The sequence below is a fragment of the Nannobrachium achirus genome, assembly GCF_963921795.1.
Source record: "Nannobrachium achirus genome assembly, chromosome: 24".
In the NCBI taxonomy this organism is placed as follows: Eukaryota; Metazoa; Chordata; class Actinopteri; order Myctophiformes; family Myctophidae; genus Nannobrachium; species Nannobrachium achirus.
This window is the reverse complement of record NC_137831.1, coordinates 42,118,755-42,139,292: the sequence shown is the minus strand read 5'-3', so window position 1 is coordinate 42,139,292 and position 20,538 is coordinate 42,118,755. Positions and strand designations below refer to the sequence as shown.

The 20,538-nt window shown below is 40.8% G+C and overlaps 1 protein-coding gene across 1 annotated transcript in view; it reads left to right on the top strand.

Moving 5' to 3' along the window:
* The first annotated feature begins 3,154 nt into the window (after nucleotides 1-3,154).
* arpc2 (actin related protein 2/3 complex, subunit 2) overlaps nucleotides 3,155-20,538 on the top strand; it is a 29,991-nt gene continuing 12,607 nt past the window's right edge. The window contains exons 1-6 of the mRNA XM_080720698.1: nucleotides 3,155-3,379; nucleotides 5,413-5,447; nucleotides 6,201-6,313; nucleotides 11,796-11,841; nucleotides 16,031-16,217; nucleotides 20,045-20,138. Of these exons, the coding sequence (XP_080576824.1) occupies nucleotides 3,306-3,379; nucleotides 5,413-5,447; nucleotides 6,201-6,313; nucleotides 11,796-11,841; nucleotides 16,031-16,217; nucleotides 20,045-20,138 (549 nt within the window). The 5' untranslated portion in view covers nucleotides 3,155-3,305. The remainder of the gene's footprint in view (nucleotides 3,380-5,412; nucleotides 5,448-6,200; nucleotides 6,314-11,795; nucleotides 11,842-16,030; nucleotides 16,218-20,044; nucleotides 20,139-20,538) is intronic.

Genomic DNA, 20,538 nt, shown 5'->3' with positions numbered 1-20,538 from the left:
TATGTCCAAAACTATTCGTTTTGTATTTATCATCTATAAAATGTATTAAACTAGTGAAAACAGCAGATCTACAAGCACACAACGCCTCGCATCGCGAGCCGTTGTGTGCTTGTAGATCGGCTGTTTTCACTAGTTTTGTGCGACAGTCTTGAATGGTGAAGCAGGGCTTTGCTTTATTTGACACTTGGAGATACAAGGTTTCTGCCCGACAGTGACGATATTTTAGTGATTATGTTGCGAGGAAAACGTTGAGATAATAGCCATTTTGGTTAGAACTGACTGAAAATAACTTTGTACTTCAAGTTTAAAATTATACTAAATATTGTGTAAGTGTCCAAATAAATTCCAAATATTATCATATTATCTCGCGGCACCCCAGGACTGCCGTCACGGCACCCCAAGGTGCACCGACTTTGAAAACCCCTGTTCTAAGATGTTGAAGCAGTTAAAAAATGTCTCAGATGGATAGGGGCTTTAAAGCCGTGACATCATTTTGTAGGCAGAGGAGAACTCTGCCCCCAGAGCATTTTCTGTCCCTCGCTATTTCAACAGATCCGAGACAAAAATAACGACTAAAGTATAATTCTAACACTTTCCTTTCAACAACAAAGAGAAGAAAAATGTGTAAATAGTAAAAATAGTAAAAAGAATCACGGAAACTGGGGGCAGAAATTCTCCTCTGCCTACAAAATGATGTCATACTTAACAGCCCCATACCAGGGGTTCTTGAATGTTCTTATATCAGAAAGGAATTACGGTACATTTACAATGCTGTGATTCCTTCCTGCTGATTCTATATCTCACCAATGTAGTTTAAAGGCTACAGAAAGATGTTTCTGAAATATTACAGCTGTGCCAGGGATCCTGCTTTCATGTTCATAATGTCAGGAAAAAACATGTTAGCTAAAGTAGAATAAATTCTGTTCTAACAACGGAACATTATAACCAGATGCTTGAATTTGGAAACTACCGGTAATATACCAATTGCATTGAAGACAAATTAATATTTTTTAAATGGTTGTTGTCTATACCATTCAAATGAAATAGTTTACCAACTAGTATATTATCTCTAAAGCAGCTTTCAAAATGTATGTATAGAGAAATGTATATGCTCAGTCAAATAATGATTGAACATGAGAGACCAAGCTAGAAGCATCTACTGATGAAAGTTTTACACTTTGATAGGATTTTAATATTTTCCATTATTTTATTTTTAAGTTAAATAAAATGACCTTTTATGTGCGAATATCAAACGGGGGTCCTTGTATTTAAAATGTTGAGAAAAAAAGTTATAAAAAAGAAAAAATGAAGAAAAAGGTAAGAAAAAGTTACAAAGTCAAAGCCTACCCCCCAATCTGTTCAATGTACATCTTTTTTCTGATTTTGTTTACTGAACATAATTTTTATTTCTGATGTTTTATATGATGTTTTGCATAGTATTTTTATATTTGTCTGTCATTTCATGTTTCAATGAATTGAGTACAACAAACCATGGTGCTTTAAACCCTCTTAGCAGACCTTGTATTGACCTGTAGCCTACTTTCCTGTGCCGATAGAGTTTTGATTGCTTGAAGACTTTATTATAGCCTAAGTTTGCATAGGAGAGGTCAGTTAATAGTTTCATGACAGTACAGTTCACTGGTGGCTTACAAGGTCAACAAAAAGGATCGACACCTCAAAAAAGATTTTGGGCTTGCTATGCAGAAAAAAGAAGAAAAAGAAATCCTGTACATAGTGTTTTTATAGCTGTGATATTATTGAATGTTTTCTTTGCTTGCTATTTATTATGTCCACATGAATTAAATACAGAGGGCTTTCAACGTAAAAAAAAGACTGTAAGGTCTTATTTGGGATGTTCCTTTTAGGCAGGGTGTTACTGTACTTGTAGGCTACTGTACTACATTTCAGTTGTATTGACTATACTGTTCTCCATTTTTTGTCTAATAAAATAATCAATCAATCATATAACATTGAATGACAGACAAATAAAACAGTTTTATATGCAGTGGCCTACAATGCAGGAAACAAATAAGAGAAACAGTCGTAAAACACGATGCAACATAGAGAGGTCAGGGGGAGGTAAGGTTCTTTTGTTGATTGATTGAAGAATTTATTAGAAGTTTGCAATAGAAAAAAGTACAGTTTCATGGCAGCACAAGTAAAACTAAACTATAGAAAAAAGTACAGTTTCATGGCAGCACAAGTAAAACTAAACTAAAAGGAGATCCTAGAAAGCCGAGGCTTATTTCCACAGGAACCACACTTTAAGTATCTCATATAACATTGAAAGACAGATGGATAGAACATAGTACTTTATCTAGGATAACATCAATTTCAAAAGCAGAAAAAGCATAACATAACAGGTTAGGCTAAGATTTCAATCAATCAATCAATCAATCAATCAATCAATCAATCAATCAATCAAGTAATCAATCAATCAAGCAAGCAATCAATCAATCATCAATAAATCAGTCAATAAATCAGAATCTGAGAGTGATTCTCAACATGTTTTATATTAGTATATCATTTATAAATGTATTATTCATATATTAATATTATCATAATTATTTGTTTTCAATTAAAATGTTTAGCTCTCAATTCTAGGGTGTGAATGTATTTTTTTGTTTATAAACATTATCCTCTCATTATTTTTATAATCTTTATTCAAACATCATGACAGATACAGTACAGTACAACACAAACACAAATGACAAGTTATCAACATCAATATAAAACAAATCATAGCCAGTTGTTGATATTATTGACCCTGACTTTAATCTTTATTGGTAGAATGTGCTGCTGTTTGGCTTTGATGGTAATTGTAACAAGAAAAGACACGAGGTAGCCTATTTATAATTAATTTAATAATCATTCAGGCCAAATTTCACACCCAGGCCATAAGTCTAAATTTAGTCACTCTAAAGGCACTAGGCAGCCATTATTCATGTTATTTGAGATGGAAGCCAAACAGTATATTCAAACAATTCGTGACTCAAAAAATAAGAAGGCTGAGAAAACTATTATATATTTTGTGTTCACATTTTAATATTTTCGAATGTATTTTGAGGAACCCCCAGGCCCGCTTGACGGTGACGTTCTGGGTCACGTGACGCCGTGAGATACGCGGAAGTGTCAGGGTAGAGGAAGCCTTGGCGGAAGCGGGCAGCTGTCAAGGAAGGAAAAAGAGATCTTTGGCAGAGAAATTTGACACAAAAGAAGCCGCAAATAAAACCATTACAAAACGATTTAGATCCTAAACCCCGTTCCTAAGTCCTCCTTCCGACCCGGTGCGTCCCTCCGCCGCGATGATTCTGTTAGAAATCAACAACCGGATCATAGAAGAGACGCTGACGCTGAAGTTTGACGCCGCTTCCAATGGGTGAGTTTTTTGTTCCATCCAGACCAGTTTAGCATCGATGCTAAACGTCTGGCTAGCAGCACGGGCTAGCCGATCAGCCCGTCTGACGGCCAAAGAAAGGGGAGGAGATCGAAGCGTGCACGATCCAGGGTCTGAAATGTTTGCTGCAGTTTATAATTGATCATTTAAAAAAAATAGGTAGACAATCGGGCACCGCTAGCCAACACACAGACACACCTAGATGGGGTGTGTCTGCTGCTGGGTGCCATGGCATTGGTCCGAAATGGCATTGTTCCTACATCCCATTATAGTCAGAATCAGGTGATGTTAACCTGGTGAAAAAGACTATGCCTAAACCTAACACTAACCTCAGTAAAACTATGCCTAAGCCTAACCCCAACCTCAGCAAAACAATGCCTAAACCTAACCCTAACTAAATTCGGACTAATGAGATTTCGGACTTATGGGCAGTCCCCTGTCTGCTGATGCTAACAGGCTACCTACATTACAGCGAGCTATTAGCATGCTAGCGGTTTTGTAAACGGGACCTGGACGGTGATCAGTTGTGTTATTATTATATAATATGATCACTATGATGATGTCTCTCTTGGTGATTTAAGAATCGATCGATCGAATCGGCGTTTAAACAGCTAGGAGGTTGATCGGGTTGATTTCCACATTGAATGAGAGATGGTGTGGTGGTGGTTCTGCCAGCAGCCACTGTCAGGTGAACTGCATGTTATGAGCAGAGAAGTGGTTCTCAAACATTGCAATTTGAAGGTCTTCCCCTTAACTTTGACAGCGTACAAATGGAACCAAATGGACCCGTCCGGGTCCATTTGGTTCCATTTGTACGCTGTCAAAGTTACAGAACCTATTCGGTTCAATTTAGACCCCCATAAAGGAACCTAAGAGTCCCTGGAATCCACTTTTTGAGAACCACTGACATACTACATGTCATTTCTCATTTGGCCAGTGATTATGCATGATAATTATGCATGCCATTCATCCGTGTAACGTTAAAAAGCACTGTAAATGCAGTAATGCACCAGTGTGGGTGTTTGTGTGTGCCACGGTGGCCAGACCATAAACCTAGCCCAAGACATCGCCCTTTCCCCCGGCGGCGTTTCTTCCGCATTCCTGGGTCAAGTCATTGCAAGCCAAGGCTTAATACTGTAGCCCTGCAACCTGGGCAAGTCTCAACAGTGCTGTTTTGCAGAGAGTTTTGCAGTTTTTCAGAGTTATGAATAGCAGATATAGAATATCTAAAAGGTTGGCTTATATAAGTGTGTGTGTGTGTGTGTGTGTGTGTGTGTGTGTGTGTGTGTGTGTGTGTGTGTGTGTGTGTGTGTGTGTGTGTGTGTGCGTGCGTGCGTGCTACCTTGTATAAAATGTCACAATGCGACATAGTTTACACAATGCTGTACCCCCTCCAACTGTAGGCTATATATGTTCCCCATTTTCAACAGTTTTTATTGTATTTGTGACACTTGCTTTGGCAATGTAAACTTGTGTTTCTCATGCCATTAAAGCTCATTTGAATTGAATTGTATATGCATGTAAGTATATGCATGTAAGTTAGTTTAAATATTTATCAGGAATTCAGGATAGTAACCCTATTGTATACTGACAAATAGCCTTAGCAATCTACAAGCTCACAATGCTTATCACAGAGCTTGTTGTGCTATTTCTTTTTAATGTGGGGAGTCTGGGGACATTTTCACCTACAATCATGAGCCCAAATTGGGACGCCAGGTTAAGAGTTGTTAAGCAATAGCTCAATAACATACATGCCTTCAAAATAACAGTGGGTTTCTTGAGGTTCAAGGTTACTTTATTTACCCCTTAGGGAAAGTTCTCTTGGACATGCCAGCTGCCACATAAAAAAATATGTACTGTTACCACCACTGTACAATTATGGTGCAGTAGAAACACGAACAAACAAGTACAGACCTAGTGCATTCAAGTTGCTTCAAATACTACAGTGTGCATCTGTCACCTATGACAGTGTTTGTTCTCAATCTTTACGTCAAACTGTGTTTTCTTCTTGGCAGAACCAAACCAGAGGCTGTGGAGGTGACCTTTGCAGGTGAGGTCATATGTAGTTGTATGTTATTAATGTGAAACATCCGTTTCATTTTTTTCTTAATATGCATTAAGAAAAAAATGTGGCATTGTCATTAACCGTTTACTTCCATGTCGGGATTATCAGCACAGTAAAAGAGTTAACTCAAGTGTCAAAATGTATCCTTATGGGTCAACTTTGGGACTTAAATTAGGTGTAGAAGTGCTCAATAAGAGAAAAATGTCTACTAATAGAATAAAATGAAATTAACCCAACCGATAAGAGATTTGCAGAAGCATTACTGACTGTGATATTTAACCTCTTGGAACGCTTGCGTCCCTATTGTGTGGTCTGCCAAAATTGCATTGTGAGCGTTCTTGTGAGCTTGTTGATAGGCTATTTCGGCAAAGAGATTGGGTGTATAGGGAAAGGAGGACAGAGCCTAGTATAGAGTCTTGGGGGACTCCGTTTAACTAAGTATATAGGGATTACGTGGTTAAAAAAAGATACATACTGTAGTTACTGCCCTTGGCTCAGCCTTATAGATGACCAGTAGACCTTATGTGACAAAGCTGATTCTGATAGATGCCCTATAGGGTGTCGCTCTCCATTACGACATGTCGCCGCTCCGAAATTGACTTCTTATTGTCGGAGTGGCAACACTTCCATAGGGGTTAAGTTTAGGGTAAGGGTTAGAGATAGGGTTAGTGTCAGAGTGGCGGGGTGTAACCAGCCTTATATGACGGTAGACCCTAAGCATTTCTCTGCTGGCCGTAGATTTCGATGGCGTCCTGTACCACATCTCCAACCCCAACGGGGACAAGACCAAGGTGATGGTCAGCATCTCCCTAAAGTTCTACAAGGAGCTGCAGGAGCATGGGGCTGACGAGGTGAGAGAAGTACACCTACACACACAACGAGGGTGGCTTTTTTTCTTCTTTTTATATATTTTTTACACACCCTGAGGTCTATTTCCCAAATAGGCTGTGTCTGTAGGGTCTTGTTCCTCATAGACTTGTTTTTCTTTTTAACAAGTTAAGACAGAAGCTGACATGTTTGAGCCAGGCTGCTCTTGCAATCACTTACCACAAGATTTATCTGTGCATATGTGTTTATTTAAAAGAAAAAGTCACACACACAGATGAATCTTGTTGGAAGTGATTACAAACCTCGCGCGCGCACACACACACACACACACACACACACACACACACACACACACACACACACACACACACACACACACACACACACACACACACACATATTCATACAGACATAATTTACACTCTTCCTCTCTCACACACACGTGTGTGCACGTGCTCTTTCTTATTCACACATACATGCTTACGCACAGTCCTGTTTCTGTGCATCAACTACTGTGATTCAAATCCGTCTGTCACGTGATGGTTTCATGAGAGAATGTAGTTGGGTTTTCGCTGCTCAAACCGGCCTAAAGGCAGAACCCCCGCTGTCGACTAATAAATGTAAAACCTCAACATGAGTAAAGCTACAGAAAAGCTGAATATGTCGGCACACAACACCCTCTTACAGACACACACACACACTCCTTCTCCTTGTATGGAGATAAAGCCTCTGCAAGAGGCCTCTGCTGAAAACAGGAAGCTTGCTCTGTGAGTCAGCCCGAGTGAGGAAGTGCTGACTGTGCCGGAGCGCCGCCCGCCGCTGCTGAATGAAGTGCCTTGGCCGGCTTCCAGTGGACGTCTGCCAGGGACGTGCTGGGCCCCTGATTCAGCCCGGGAAAAAGAGTTGTAGAGGCCCTCATTGCGCGGCATATCTCTCCATAGCGCTGCTGCTGCTACTCAAAGATTTGACATTTCAGATCATGACAAGTGACAAGCCAGTGGGCCAATTACATGAGTTATATTTTGTCGTTGTCGGGTGGAAACCTTGTACGTCCAAAACCGTTTGTTTTGTATTCATCATTTAAAAAATGATTTAAACTAGTGAAAACAGCCGATCTACAAGCACACAACGCCTCGCACCGCGAGGCGTTGTGTGCTTGTAGATCTGCTGTTTTCACTACTTTTGTGCAACGGCCTTGTATGATGAAGCAGGGCTTTGCTTTGCGAAAAAAATGTACACATTTTAAACTTTGAGATACGAGGTTTCTGCCCGACAGTGACTATTTACTTTGTCGGCCGCCCAGCCCCCAAAATGGAACGAAGGCAGACATTTTATTTGTATTTTTTTCCTAACGGCCGGCCTGGACCGGCCGGGAATGAACCAGCCGTTCGGGAGTTGTCCTGCTTTTCCCAATGGCCAGCACGTCCCTGACGTCTGCCCTCCTCTTTCGCTCAGATTCTACGAGTGCAGACGCAGGGAGGCACTGGGGTTCAGCAGCACCATGAGGCCCACATGAAAAGGAAGCCGTTGACCAGACGGGATGCAGAGTTAGCACTTAGCAGTGGTGGACAAGTAGGCAGCAGCTCATCCCCAGACCCCAGTTCAAGTCAAAAGTATCGATGCTACTGGTCAAATATCATTCCACAACACAAAGTGAAAAAGTACAAATCACAAACAGAGTAGGGCATTCACCAAATATTCGAATATTCTAACAATCGAATATCAAAAGTCACTATTCAACGTTGTTCACCAAAGTCGAATATTCGCTTATTTTATTATTTTCTCTTTAAAAAAATATATAGATTATAAAGCTTGGCTAGATAGGAAGTCATAATAATGAGTTGTCAATGTCCCTGGTGGATGAATTTGTTAATGCTCTATAACGAGGGATTCTCAAACCTTTTTAGGCTGTGACCCCCAAAAGAATCATATTTGAACTGGGGACCCCCACCCTGACAAGCACTTGGAATTGTAGGTATTACATTTAATTTGACTCTGTTTCGCAGATAAATATTTTGAAAATAGCAGATCTAGTAGATCGGCTATTTTCACAATGTTCGCCTCTTGCTTACTTAATATTTGACAGTTTGGCCAGTCCTGTCGAATATTTGACTATTCGAATACTTAGAGGTTGAATAATTAGAATACTAAAAATCACTATTCGTGAATGCCCTAAAACAGAGTGCATTTTGGTTTTGTATATGAATGCATACTGTATTGAAATGCAGATATGAAAGTCCAGATATCTTTTTCACTATATATGGCTTAAGTGGTTGGTTATTTCATGATGTACCTTTTCCCCTTTTAGAAATGTAGTTGTGTGAGAGAACACTATTTGTCTTGGAAATGTAGTGGAGTGAAAGTATCCAAAAATACAAATACTAATTTAAGTATAGATATTCAAAAAAAGTTTTAAGTACAGTATTCAAATAAAGGTACTTTTACTGTCCACTGTTCCAAGAACTAGAAGGGTTCCTGCCTGGTAAATCCAGCATGTTTCCAATGAAGGCTAATCTTGCAACCGATGCATATATCAAGCATTGTGTTATCCAGTGGTGCTTTGGGATTTTCTTTTCCGGGCGGACGGTCATTTATTTATGCACGCGTTTACACAGTCGTGCACCGTTCGGTGCCGTCCGTGCGTCCGTGAGGGAATTTTTCCGACCACACGGCGTCCGGTCGCGTCCGGCCTCCAAAGCGCTACTGGTGTTGTCTGTTGTAAAGAACTAGAAGAGTTCCTGCCTGGTAATCCAGCATGTTGCCAATGAGGCTAATCTTGCAACCGATGCATATCAAGCATTGTGTTATCTGTGTTGTGTTACCAAACCATGGGCTTCGCCACAGCTTTTCTGTGAACTTGAATGCTAGCTAGCGTTCTGCGTGGGCAGGCTGGAGCAAGAGTGAATCCTCTTTCACCTGAAACCCCACAAGAGCTGCGTCAGTGGCGTCAGTTCAGAAAAAGCTAAGGTATGGCAACATGATACCAGTCATGTTGCCATATCTTAGCAAACAGGCATGATACATTTATTTTAAGTAAAAAAAAAATCTCCCCGTTTCTACTGTTTCTTGGGCTGGATATGGCAGGCTGGAACAGTTGTTCAAGTGCAGCTAAACGTGCCACAATTAACAATAATGCATTGCACCTGTGCAGCTGACCTGCGGAACCTGGGAATATAGCATTCTGTCAAGACGGGGGAGAATACAAGTGTGGAGAATATAATTATAATACTTTGTTAAAGTGACCATGTTGTTTAACAACATAATAAACCAGCACAGATAGACAAAGACACATTCATGGATTTATATTTAAAAGTAACTATTATTCCCCCCCCCCCCTGGACCCTGGGTATGGCAGCTGCATACCCCTGCCATACCCAATTGACGCCCCTGAGCTGCGTGTCTTCCATACCTCCGCCTGATTTGCATGATACCACCTAGCTTAGCGCTGTCCATTCCGCAGTGACAGGTAGCGATTTGGGACCGGAGCTCCGTGTCTATTTTCATCCTAGCCGAGCTGCAATTATCTGCTCAACACAAGCCGCCTCTGGTTTGTCACTAATAGACAAACCCTGTTTGTGGTAGGGCAAGTTTGTCTTGCTGGCTTTTTGGCTTTCAAAGATGCTGACAGATGACAATAAACTATCTCATGTGAAAGTTGATAGTCTACCAACCTTACTTGACCTACCGTAGTGTACAGTATGTATGTTTTTCCCGTTGATACCGATATATATATGATACACACATTGTTTCTCAACCCTTTTTAAATTCAAAGGCTTGACATCTCTTGTCTGAGGGACCCCAATCTACACTCTAAAATCCACAGTGATAATTTAATAACTGTAACCAAATGGGCCCGTAAGTGTTCATTTGAATGTTGATGTCACATTCAAAGGCATTACTGAAATGTCTAATATAGAAGTTGCAGAAATGTCTATAATATAAAAGCTACAGATCTTTAAGGGTCCATTTGGCTCCTAACTTATCAGTCATTTAACCATGTTGAGAGCCAGCGGGATAACCGGATGTTGTGATCCTAATTTGTACTAAAAAGAAACAAAATAGCTCGCACTCACTTTCTCTGTAGCTCCAATTCTTTTATTTAGCAAACAGCAAAAAAATATACGTTTCGACCCGTAAGGTCTTCTTCAGTATGACAGGAAACAGGAAACCCATGTCTTTAAGTACATTTGTGACACTGATAGTCATTAGCCCCACCTGGTGTGTGGGCGCATATCAGTGATAAGTTAGACATGATTTCGTAGTATAACAAGATTCACAGCAGTTGTATAATTACAAATAACTGTACATGATTTTCTAGTAATATTTTTTTATGTTTTTTTCTTTTTTATAAAAATAAACAATTCTAAAATTAAAAACTTTTCAAAGGAGATCAGATCCTAACTCGATTCAACCCTTATGTTTATCAAATCACAGCAATATAAGTAGACTCTCACAAAAAGTAAACCACCTGTTATTTTCTTTTACAAAAACGGTCTAATATCAAAGTCCTCGTTTAGACCTATAGGCGCCATTGTTTTCAGATATTCAATCCACCACACTTCTCTCTTTAAAAGGAGATTGTCTATATCACCTAATTTGTACTAATCCATATACAGTTGACAGTACCACAACAGTAACACAATGATGAAATACACTTGCTACTAATACTACTGTAGGTTGGATTAGATTTTTTTTTATCCAACTTTTGTCCAGCAAAACCTCACAGAGCCACCTCAGCCCCATACGAGCCAGAGTTCCAGGGAGGCGAGAGACCTTTCTCATGAAAATGACTTCTACAGACTAAATACATCAGCTAGGGCTGTCACAATTATGACATTTTACTTGACGATTAATTGTCACTCAAATAATTGCGGTTAGCGTTTTAATTGTGTATTTGTCGTTGACAATTACATTTCTGTTTGGCTTTGTAGGCTTTGAAGTTGCACATGGCAGTTATGACACATAACCTAAATGTACAAAGAAATGACTGACATATTTGACAACTTTATAAAAAAGAACATTGATTGTGGAAATAGCCAATCTACAAGCTCAGAACGCGCCGCGATGCGACGCGTTGTGTAGATCTGCTATTTCCACTACTTTTTGAAAGTGTTTGAAATTATTTTAACATTTCTCAACATGGAAACGATTATGACGATTAGGCAAAATAATTGTGATTACCTCAAATAATTGCGATTAGACGATTATGTAATAATTGTGACAGCCCTAACATCAGCCAATACATCATTAGGCTGGCGGAGTTGCCCATCGCCGTTTTCATATGAGCGAGCTCTCAAGTCACAGAACGCTTTGGGAAATGTTTTGTTCACATTTTCTCCTCAGTTTCATGATAGGATTCAGGTTAGAAATAGGCAAGCTTTCCCTTTAATGTTCCTTTTATTTTGTAATGTTTCGTCTAACGGCTGTGTATTCCTATTTGCCTCGGTTTCATTGTTCATCGAGACGAAATAAAATGTGTTAATCGTGTGATTCCTGTCATTTCAGCTGCTGAAAAGGATCTATGGGACATACCTTGTTGCTGCAGAGTCGAGTAAGTTGCAGTGCAGACCAGTGTTGATTTCGTCGACTAAAACTATGTAGAAAAATGATTGTCGACTGTTTTTTTTTTTCACTTACTAAAACTAAGACTAAATATATTGACAATTTCGTCAACAAAATAAAAACTAGACTAAAACTTTAGGGAGGGACTAGTGGAGAAGAGTCATTTTATGTTTGGTTGCTCTCAGGTGTTTTGTGCTGAAAATAGCTGATCTACAAGCTCACAACGTGTCCAATAAATGACATTTCTTCAAAAGACTGACTAAAACAACACTGGTGCAGACAAAGCATTCAGCCTGACATGGCTTGTGTTGCATGAAAGAGATTCCCTTGAACCTATCCGCAAGTTCATCCATTGAAGCTTTTGTCCTCAAAGGTATTTGACCGTCCATGGCTTAAATCATGGCTTAATTGGTTGATTGACAGCCTGTCAGAGTTGGTGCCTTTGAGCCTGTGCGTTCACCCAGTGAAGCCTTTGTCACCTTGTCATCAAAGACGTCTAGTTTTGATTTCCGGTTTATCCGGTCCGGTGTACGATCTTAACCCATTTAGGCCTAGAAATTATTGAATGCTTTAACCAGTGAAAAATAGCAGATATACAAGCTCACAGCGCGGCACCGAGTGCCGCGCTGCGAGCTTGTAGATCTGCTGTTTTTGAAAAAGTAACGAAAATGTGTGCAAATCTTTGAATATATGTATTTTCAAAGCGAACGTTTGTAACTCAAATTTTGCTTCTGGGGGGTCCCCGGAACTAGATATTTTGAAATGGGGGTCCGTGTGGCCAAATAAATATCATTTTGGCGGACCTTGACATGAAAACGTTTGAGAACCACTGACATAGTAGTCTCTCAAGAACAGACAAACTGAGCTCCATTTAAGTGAAAAGGACTTTTTCTTTGACGATGGCTGGCCAGATTGCTGACATAGAAACATAGGGTTTTCAAAAAACCTTAGAAGGATTCAAAAGACACTTATAGAATCGGGTCAAAATTCTAATTTTCACGATTTAAAAAAAATAGCAGATCTACAAGCTCGCAGCGCGGCACCGAGTGCCGCGCTGTGAGCTTGTATATCTGCTATTTTTCAATAGTTAAAGCATAAAATAATGAAACACAAAATGTGTACCCGTTCTAAATGGGTTAAAACCGGTTTGAATTCATGAGGATCGACTGAACATGTACACTATCATTACGAGACGCGCTGGCAAATAAAAAAAATAGCCTACAGCAACCAATGTCAATATTGTCGCGTTTGCTTACGTGACAGTGCTAAATCAGCAGTCTGCATTTTTAATAAGCCATATTCCATATATCATTAAGCCATATATTGCATTAATAATAAGCCCTGTTTCATGTGATTTACATAATGCTTGTTTACATATGGAGTTATGCACTGGGCTTAGATGGGAATCAACGATGCGTAGCGTTGCACTGTGGAGGGTTCTGTAGGCAAACCGGACATTGCGGTTGCACAGTACAACAAGCATGTATTACGCGGCAAAATCTCGATATTCCGACGGCCTGAACGTCCGACGGCATGGAGATCCGAATCCGATGTCCCAGAGAGAGAGGTCCCCCCCCCCCCCATGCGCAGAGGTTGGCATGATTCAAATAATTTATTAATTAGCCTAAAAGCCAGCAAATAAATAGCCAAATCTGAGAACATATCAATATATAAGGCCAAATCTCATTAAAAAAAAGTATAAAAGCTATTTGAGATGTTTATAGATTAGAATCTTTACACACCTGTTTCCAAATAATTAATTATATAGCCTAATTCCAGTTCACTGCGCATATTATGTTGGTCATTTCAATTAAGCTCTCTCACTCACTGTCAGCGCTAGTCTGAAAAGAGTCGAGCAGCTCTAGTTTAAACTATAGGCTATAAAATGACACATAGGCTATATAGAATGGATTTTCAGCCAAGAAGTTGTGAATGAAAACGTAGGCCTGTGCTTTGTTAGTGTCCTCGCCTCAAGTAAAAGCTGGATTATTATTTCTTCAAATTGACTGGATCCAACCTTGGTCACAGAATAAGAGGTAACATTCAGGTTTTTATCCATTATGCTTTCACATCAAACAAAGTAATCACTCAACCTGTGTGAGTGTAACCAAGTTTAACATCTTAAACATCACATGCTGCAAGCGTCGGCAACCTCAGTCAGCCCGGCCGCCTCTCTTCCTCTTTCTCTCCTCCTCCGGTGTGTGTCTCCGCTCTCATAGGCTACTAAATTGAACAGCCTTTCGGACTTTAAGGCAATCGGAAAATCACCACGCGCCCGTATTACGCAGCAGCTAGTGGTTGCCATAGTTGTACACATTGAACACACAAAAAAAACATACAAAAAGAGCGATCAGCGAGGGAATGACTGAGCTGACCGGTATCAAGGAGTCAAGGAGGAGATCACATGGTCACACAAAGTTTGTTGATTAAGTTTACAAAGTGTGAATATCTAAACATTTGACCCCATTACCTGCTGTCTAAATCGTCAAGGGTTATCTTATCCAGTGTCCATAAGATCAAAAGCTCGTCTTTGTCAAGTAAGCTTCAGTTGGTCAATCAGAAAAAACGTTCATTGTGTTTTGACAAGAAATGTCTCCTGACAGAGTGACTAACTTGGTGTCAAAGAACATAAAACCCGTGCCAATATGTCAACATTATGGATTTGAATCTGATGATAGAGATGTGCAGAAAGTGAAAACACGTAAAGACTTCCTTTAAAAATACTTATTTATGACAACTGCATTTCCCCCACCTGATCAATACGCACCCCCAAGTGGCCAAAGTAGCACCTGCATTCCCCATCCTAAGGATAAATGAAGTGGAATCTAATCTAATACATCATTGTGATACCCTATGGTGGTATCATGCAGATATGAAACAGTAGGCTTCTAAAACCTATATGTTGCAGATTAAATCCACTGCTTCCATTGCAGTGCTTTGTGACGTCATAGTTCCTTTTTCCCCAAACGTGACTGTCGATATCTTATCAGCCGACTTCCTCAATTTGAAACTGTTTGTTTTGTGTTGATACAAATGCCTACCGTAAAAGTTACATTACGATAGGCATAATAAGCCTTTTCGGTGCAATTTTGTACTTGTAAATTAAACCGTAGTATCTGTTCATGTTCTGCTAAAAGGACCAAAATAAACTGTTCAAACTCTTCAAAGTAACCCTACACAGTAACTTTGTGTTTGCATCTCTGAGAGTGTTCAAATGTTACCAAATGGACCTGTAAGGTCAGCGTATTTTGGATTCATGGCAATTTGTGTTTTAAAATATTTAACCACTTGTCTTGAACCATCAATACTTAATAAACTTGACCTTTCACTCTGTACTCTGCTCCTTTTCCCCTCCACACCAAAGCTCCTTGCCGAAAATAGCCCATCTACAAGCTCACAAGGCCTTGCAGCGCGAGGCCTTGTGAGCTTGTAGATCTGCTATTTTTGGCTAAAGTTCTCAGAATGTGGACTCTAGGGTTCAAGTGGTTAATATAAAAAAGGCGAAAAAAAAGTTTCTATCACTCAAAGATTTTGAGGACCCTATGTAGTAACCCCTGGTTTACACTCAGAGTTAAATTAACTAGGGATGGAAATCGGAATCGGACAATATAAAAAAATCGGCAGGTATGATATCAAACCGGCCGAATCGGTGACCAGCAGCACTGACATAAATACCAGTTTTATGCCAATTGTGTCTATGGCACTGCACAGCATGATGCTCTGGTCCTGTGACTAAAGTAAACATTAGCAAGTAGCAGCCAGTCTACTTAGTGGCAGCCTACAGAATACAGATGGTGCTGATTACCTTTGCAATAATCCTGTGTCAATGTCGTCTCCAAAAAGAATAGGAAAAATGCGTCACCTGCTTTCCTCCTGCCTAGTCCAGACGGTCATATTAGACTGGATATGGTCTGTGATTTTGGATATTGTACTATTGTGATTGATTTGGCATTAGTGTTCTTCTAGCTTATTGGTACTCAAATTGAAGTCTTGTAGGCCTACTTGGCCTGAAAAAAAGGGTATTGGAGCAACCCTATTTTCTAGTTCGGTAGAAATCGGTATCGGAAAAATCGGTTTTGGCAGGTCAGACCTTCATAAAACCGGGGGATCGGTATCGGCCAAGATTTTTGCAATCGGTCCATCTCTAAAATTATCCAATTAATAATAATTTTTCTCAGGCTACAACGTGTCCCTGCTGTACGACCTGGACGCCGTGCCGGCCAACAAGGAGGAGGTGATCCACCAGGCGGGCATGCTGAAGAGGAACTGCTTCGCCTCCGTCTTCGAGAAGTACTTCCAGTTCCAGGAGGAGGGCAAGGAGGGAGAGTCCAGAGCCGTGGTCCACTACAGAGACGACGAATCCATGTAAGAGTCTTCCTGGTCCCGTTTCGAAAAGGGAGAAAGCTCATTTGAGATGGTTTGACTCGGGAAATGTTATGTTTTGGCACGTTTGTCTCGGCGAGATATCATGTTTTGCAGGGTTCCCACGGTCATGAAATTCCTGGAAATATTTTGAAATTAGAAAAATATTTTTCCAGTACTGGAAAAGTTTTGGAATGTATCAAGGGTCCTGGAAGGTCCTGGGAAAAAATAGCTATGCATAGGGGTGGCTCGGTATCAACATTTTGTTATCGCGGTTACCGTCCTCCCATTTACCGCCGGTATTGCGGTAATTACCGCACCCCCGTATCTATTAATTAAGGTTCGGCGATAAGACAAAATATTCCTATCATCTGCCCAAAATTCGTCTCTCCACGGTCCTATAAGCACGACTGCTCGAGTTCCCCGTACAGCACAGTGGGTCTGGCTTTTGAAAGTAGCAGATCTACAAGCTCACAACGCGTCGCGTTCGCAACGCTTTCTGAGCTTGTAGATCTTTGCAGTGTCGGGTTACTATAGTAACGTAGGCTACAGAGGCGTCAATTGGGTATGGCAAGCTATGGCACCTGCCATACCTAGGCTACAGGGGGAAATAATAAAATGTACTTTCATCGTGCCTGTTGCTAAGGTATGGCAACATGACTGGTGTCTGTCATGTTGCCATACCTTAGCTTTTTCTGAACTGACGCCACTGGTAGGCTACTGGGGCTTCACTGCACGCTGTTTGTGAACAAACCAGATGAGACGGGTATAGTGATTGTGTACGGTCTGTGATTATGCAAACTCATGTCTCAAATCGCATTGATTGAGTGGTGATATAAACATAGTAAACAGGTTTTAGTTACCAGACTTGACAGAAAAGGTTGTAGTCGAACAATGACGGGCACACGCGCTATACTGTAAAAGTACTCACTAGCGCTGATTCCATTTTCGGTTTTAGTCCTCGCGTCGCGCTCCGCCCGTATGAATAAAAAAGAAACGGCCACGAGGTATGTATAAACATACTTGTGTGAGTTGTGTCGTGTGGATTATGGAGAAAGTTTAACGCTGCTGACCGAGGCTACTGCACTTCTCCAGTGTCTACTGTGTCTCACTCTCTGTCGGAGACTGTGACGGGTCAAGTTTCCAATTGTTCCAAACATGTGGTGCGCGGCCCAGAGCAGAGCGGCATGAAGCGCATGCGGTCCTCGCTTCTCCCCCGTTTTAAAACTCGCTCGTTCTCATTAAAAATAGCCTATTTTTTGTCTTTTTTGACCGCGGTAAGGACCCTGACACCGCGGTAGGCTGCGGTATACCGCGATACGGCGGTACGGCGGTTACCGAACCCAGCCCTAGCTATGCATTGTCTTTGGTTATTGATTGTGTTAATACCTCTGAAATGACAAATTAAACATGGGCCAAATTGTCAAAATTAGAGGCAGAAATTTTGAAAATAGCAGATCTACATGCTCACAACGCCTCGCGATGCGAGGCGTTGTGAGCATGTAGATCTGCTATTTTCACAATAAAACCGTGTTATACAAAATTCCTCAACTCTTAGTGCTCGTCAGGGTGGGGGGGGGGGGGGGGGGGGGGGGTCCCCAGTTAGAATATGATTATTTCGGGTTCACGGCCTGAAAAGGTTGAGAACCACTGGCAATACACTAACCTGTCTTTAGGCATTGCGCATAGGAGTAAGCGACTCGTTATTGAGCTGAATTATTGTTATATAGTCCTGGAAATTGGGTTAAATATTCTGGAAAAGTTTTGGAAATTAATTGGTAAAGAAGATGTGTGGGAACCCTGGTTTTGGCACATTTGTCTGTCTACCAATCAACACCCAAATTATCTTTCATCGAGTGGTGCTAACGGCTCCTACGTTTGGCTTTGTGTGTGTATGTATGTATGTATGTATATATATATATATATGAGCACGGAGGTCTAACGTCACGGACAGAAAGGCCCATACAAAGGGATATGCATGTGTGTCGTGTTTTGAAGTGTTTTTTTTTTCTTTTTTTTTTTTTAATAATGGACTGACTCCTTGTCCACCCCCAAAATCTTTTTTTTTAATGATTACTCACGCCATGGAGACTGGAGTTCAATAAAAAAAAAAAAGTATTACCGTATTTTCCGGACTATAAGGCGCACTTAAAAGCCTTTAATTTTCTCAAAAAACGACAGTGCGCCTTATAGTCCAGTGCGCCTTATATATGGATCATTCATTGACATTGACATTCCCTTTAGCACAGCTCCATCTGTTGGATGCATAAGCGTCTATTATGTGCGCCTTATAGTCAGGTGCGCCTTATATATGAAAACAGTTTGAAAATAGACCATTCATTGACAGTGCGCCTTATAGTCAGGTGCGCCTTATAGTCCAGAAAATACTGTATTTGCATTCCTAAGACAGAAAATTGATTATAGTAAATTTACCCACATTGATTCTGAATGGGGACCCAAATACAAGGCCCTGGATGGGGACCCAGATGCTTTTGGGTGAGAATCAATGGGGGTAAATTTACTAGGCCGTTGACCCTAAATTTACCCCCATTGATTCTGCTTTGGTGAGGGTAATTTTAGTATAATCAATTTCTTTGTCTTTGTAATGCGACGAATACAAAAAAAATATTATTGAACTCAAGTCTCCATGGCATGACTAATCAATAGAAAAAAATGTAATTTTGGGGGTGATCTACTCCTTTAATATGGAGTCATATAACATAGATAACATCACTGATGACTAACGTAATGTCATAGACTGCACAAATATGGAGTTCCACCCGGCCCGGTGAAGACATGTGCTCCACTGAGAAAATTGGTTACACCCCGCCACTCCGACATGTCTCCTTTCCGACATGTCTCCATTCCGACACTAACCCTATCTCTAACCCTTACCCTAAACTTAACCTCTATGGAAGTGTCGCCACTCCGACAATAAGAAGTCAATTTTGGAGTGGCGACATGTCGGAATGGAGAGCGACACCCGAGAAAATTGTTCTAGTTTCTTAATTTTTAACCCAATAACCCGGTGGATGTCTAAACGTCAAATTCTTTGCAATTTCTACCTAAACATTCACGACCAGCTCAAGGCAAAGTGCAGTTAAGACTCTGACCGACCTGCTTAAGATTCTCGCCAGATTGCGGTGTGACCTTAAACCAAACGCTTTATTTTCCCCTTATTTTCATTCCTACCTTAATCCTTGTATAAATGGAGGTCACGTCACTTGTCATGTTGTGTCCTCAGGCAGGGGCGTCGCACCAAATTCTGGGCCCTGGGTACAAGGATTCACTGCGGGCCCCCTGTGAATGTTCTTCACAGGGGTAGGGGGTTTAACCCATTTAGACTGGAAAAACATTAGTACACGTTAGTTTGTGCTTTAACTATTGAAAAATAGCAGCTCTACAAGCTCACAGCGCGGCACCGAGTGCCGCGCTGCGAGCTTGTAGATCTGCTTTTTTTGAAAAATCTTGAAAATTTGTGCAAGGTTTTTTGAATGTTTCTATGTCAGTGGTGCTCAAACCTTTTCATGTGAAGGACCCCCAAAATGATATGTATTTGGCCGCCGACCCCCATCTCAAAATATTTAGTTCCGGGGACCCCCCAGAAGCAACATTTGAGTTACAAACGTTTGCTTTGAAAATACATTATATTCAAAGATTTGCACACATTTTCACGACTTTTTCAAAAATAGCAGATATACAAGCTCGCAGCGCGGCACTCGGAGCCGCGCTGTGAGCTTGTATATCTGCTATTTTTCACTGGTTAAAGCATTCAATAATTCTAGGCCTAATTGGGTTAATCCTCGTCACTTGTCACGTTGTGTCCTCAGGTATGTGGAGGCCAAGAAAGACCGGGTGACGGTGGTGTTCAGCACGGTGTTCAAAGACGACGACGACGTCATCATCGGCAAAGTCTTCATGCAGGTCAGTGGGTCGTCGAATGCAGGGGTCTTCAACGTTTTCAGGCCAAGGACCCCTTAGTTGAGAGAGAGATGAAGCAGGGACCCCCACAACCTGTTTATAGATTCCATATTGTGTAATCGTTTGACAGCACAATCATCAGTGTATTTTGGATTCATGTCAATTTGTGTTTTCAGATATTTAACCACTTAAACCGTCAATACTTAATAAACTTGACCTTTCACTCTGTACTTAGTGTGCTCTTTTTCCCCCTCTACACCAAAGCTCTTTGCCAAAAATAGCCGATCTACAAGCTCACAACAACTGCGAGGCGAGCTTGTAGATCTGCTATTTTTGGCTAAAGTTCTCAGCATTTGGACACTATGGCTCAAGTGGTTAATATAAAAAAAGACAGAAAAAAAGT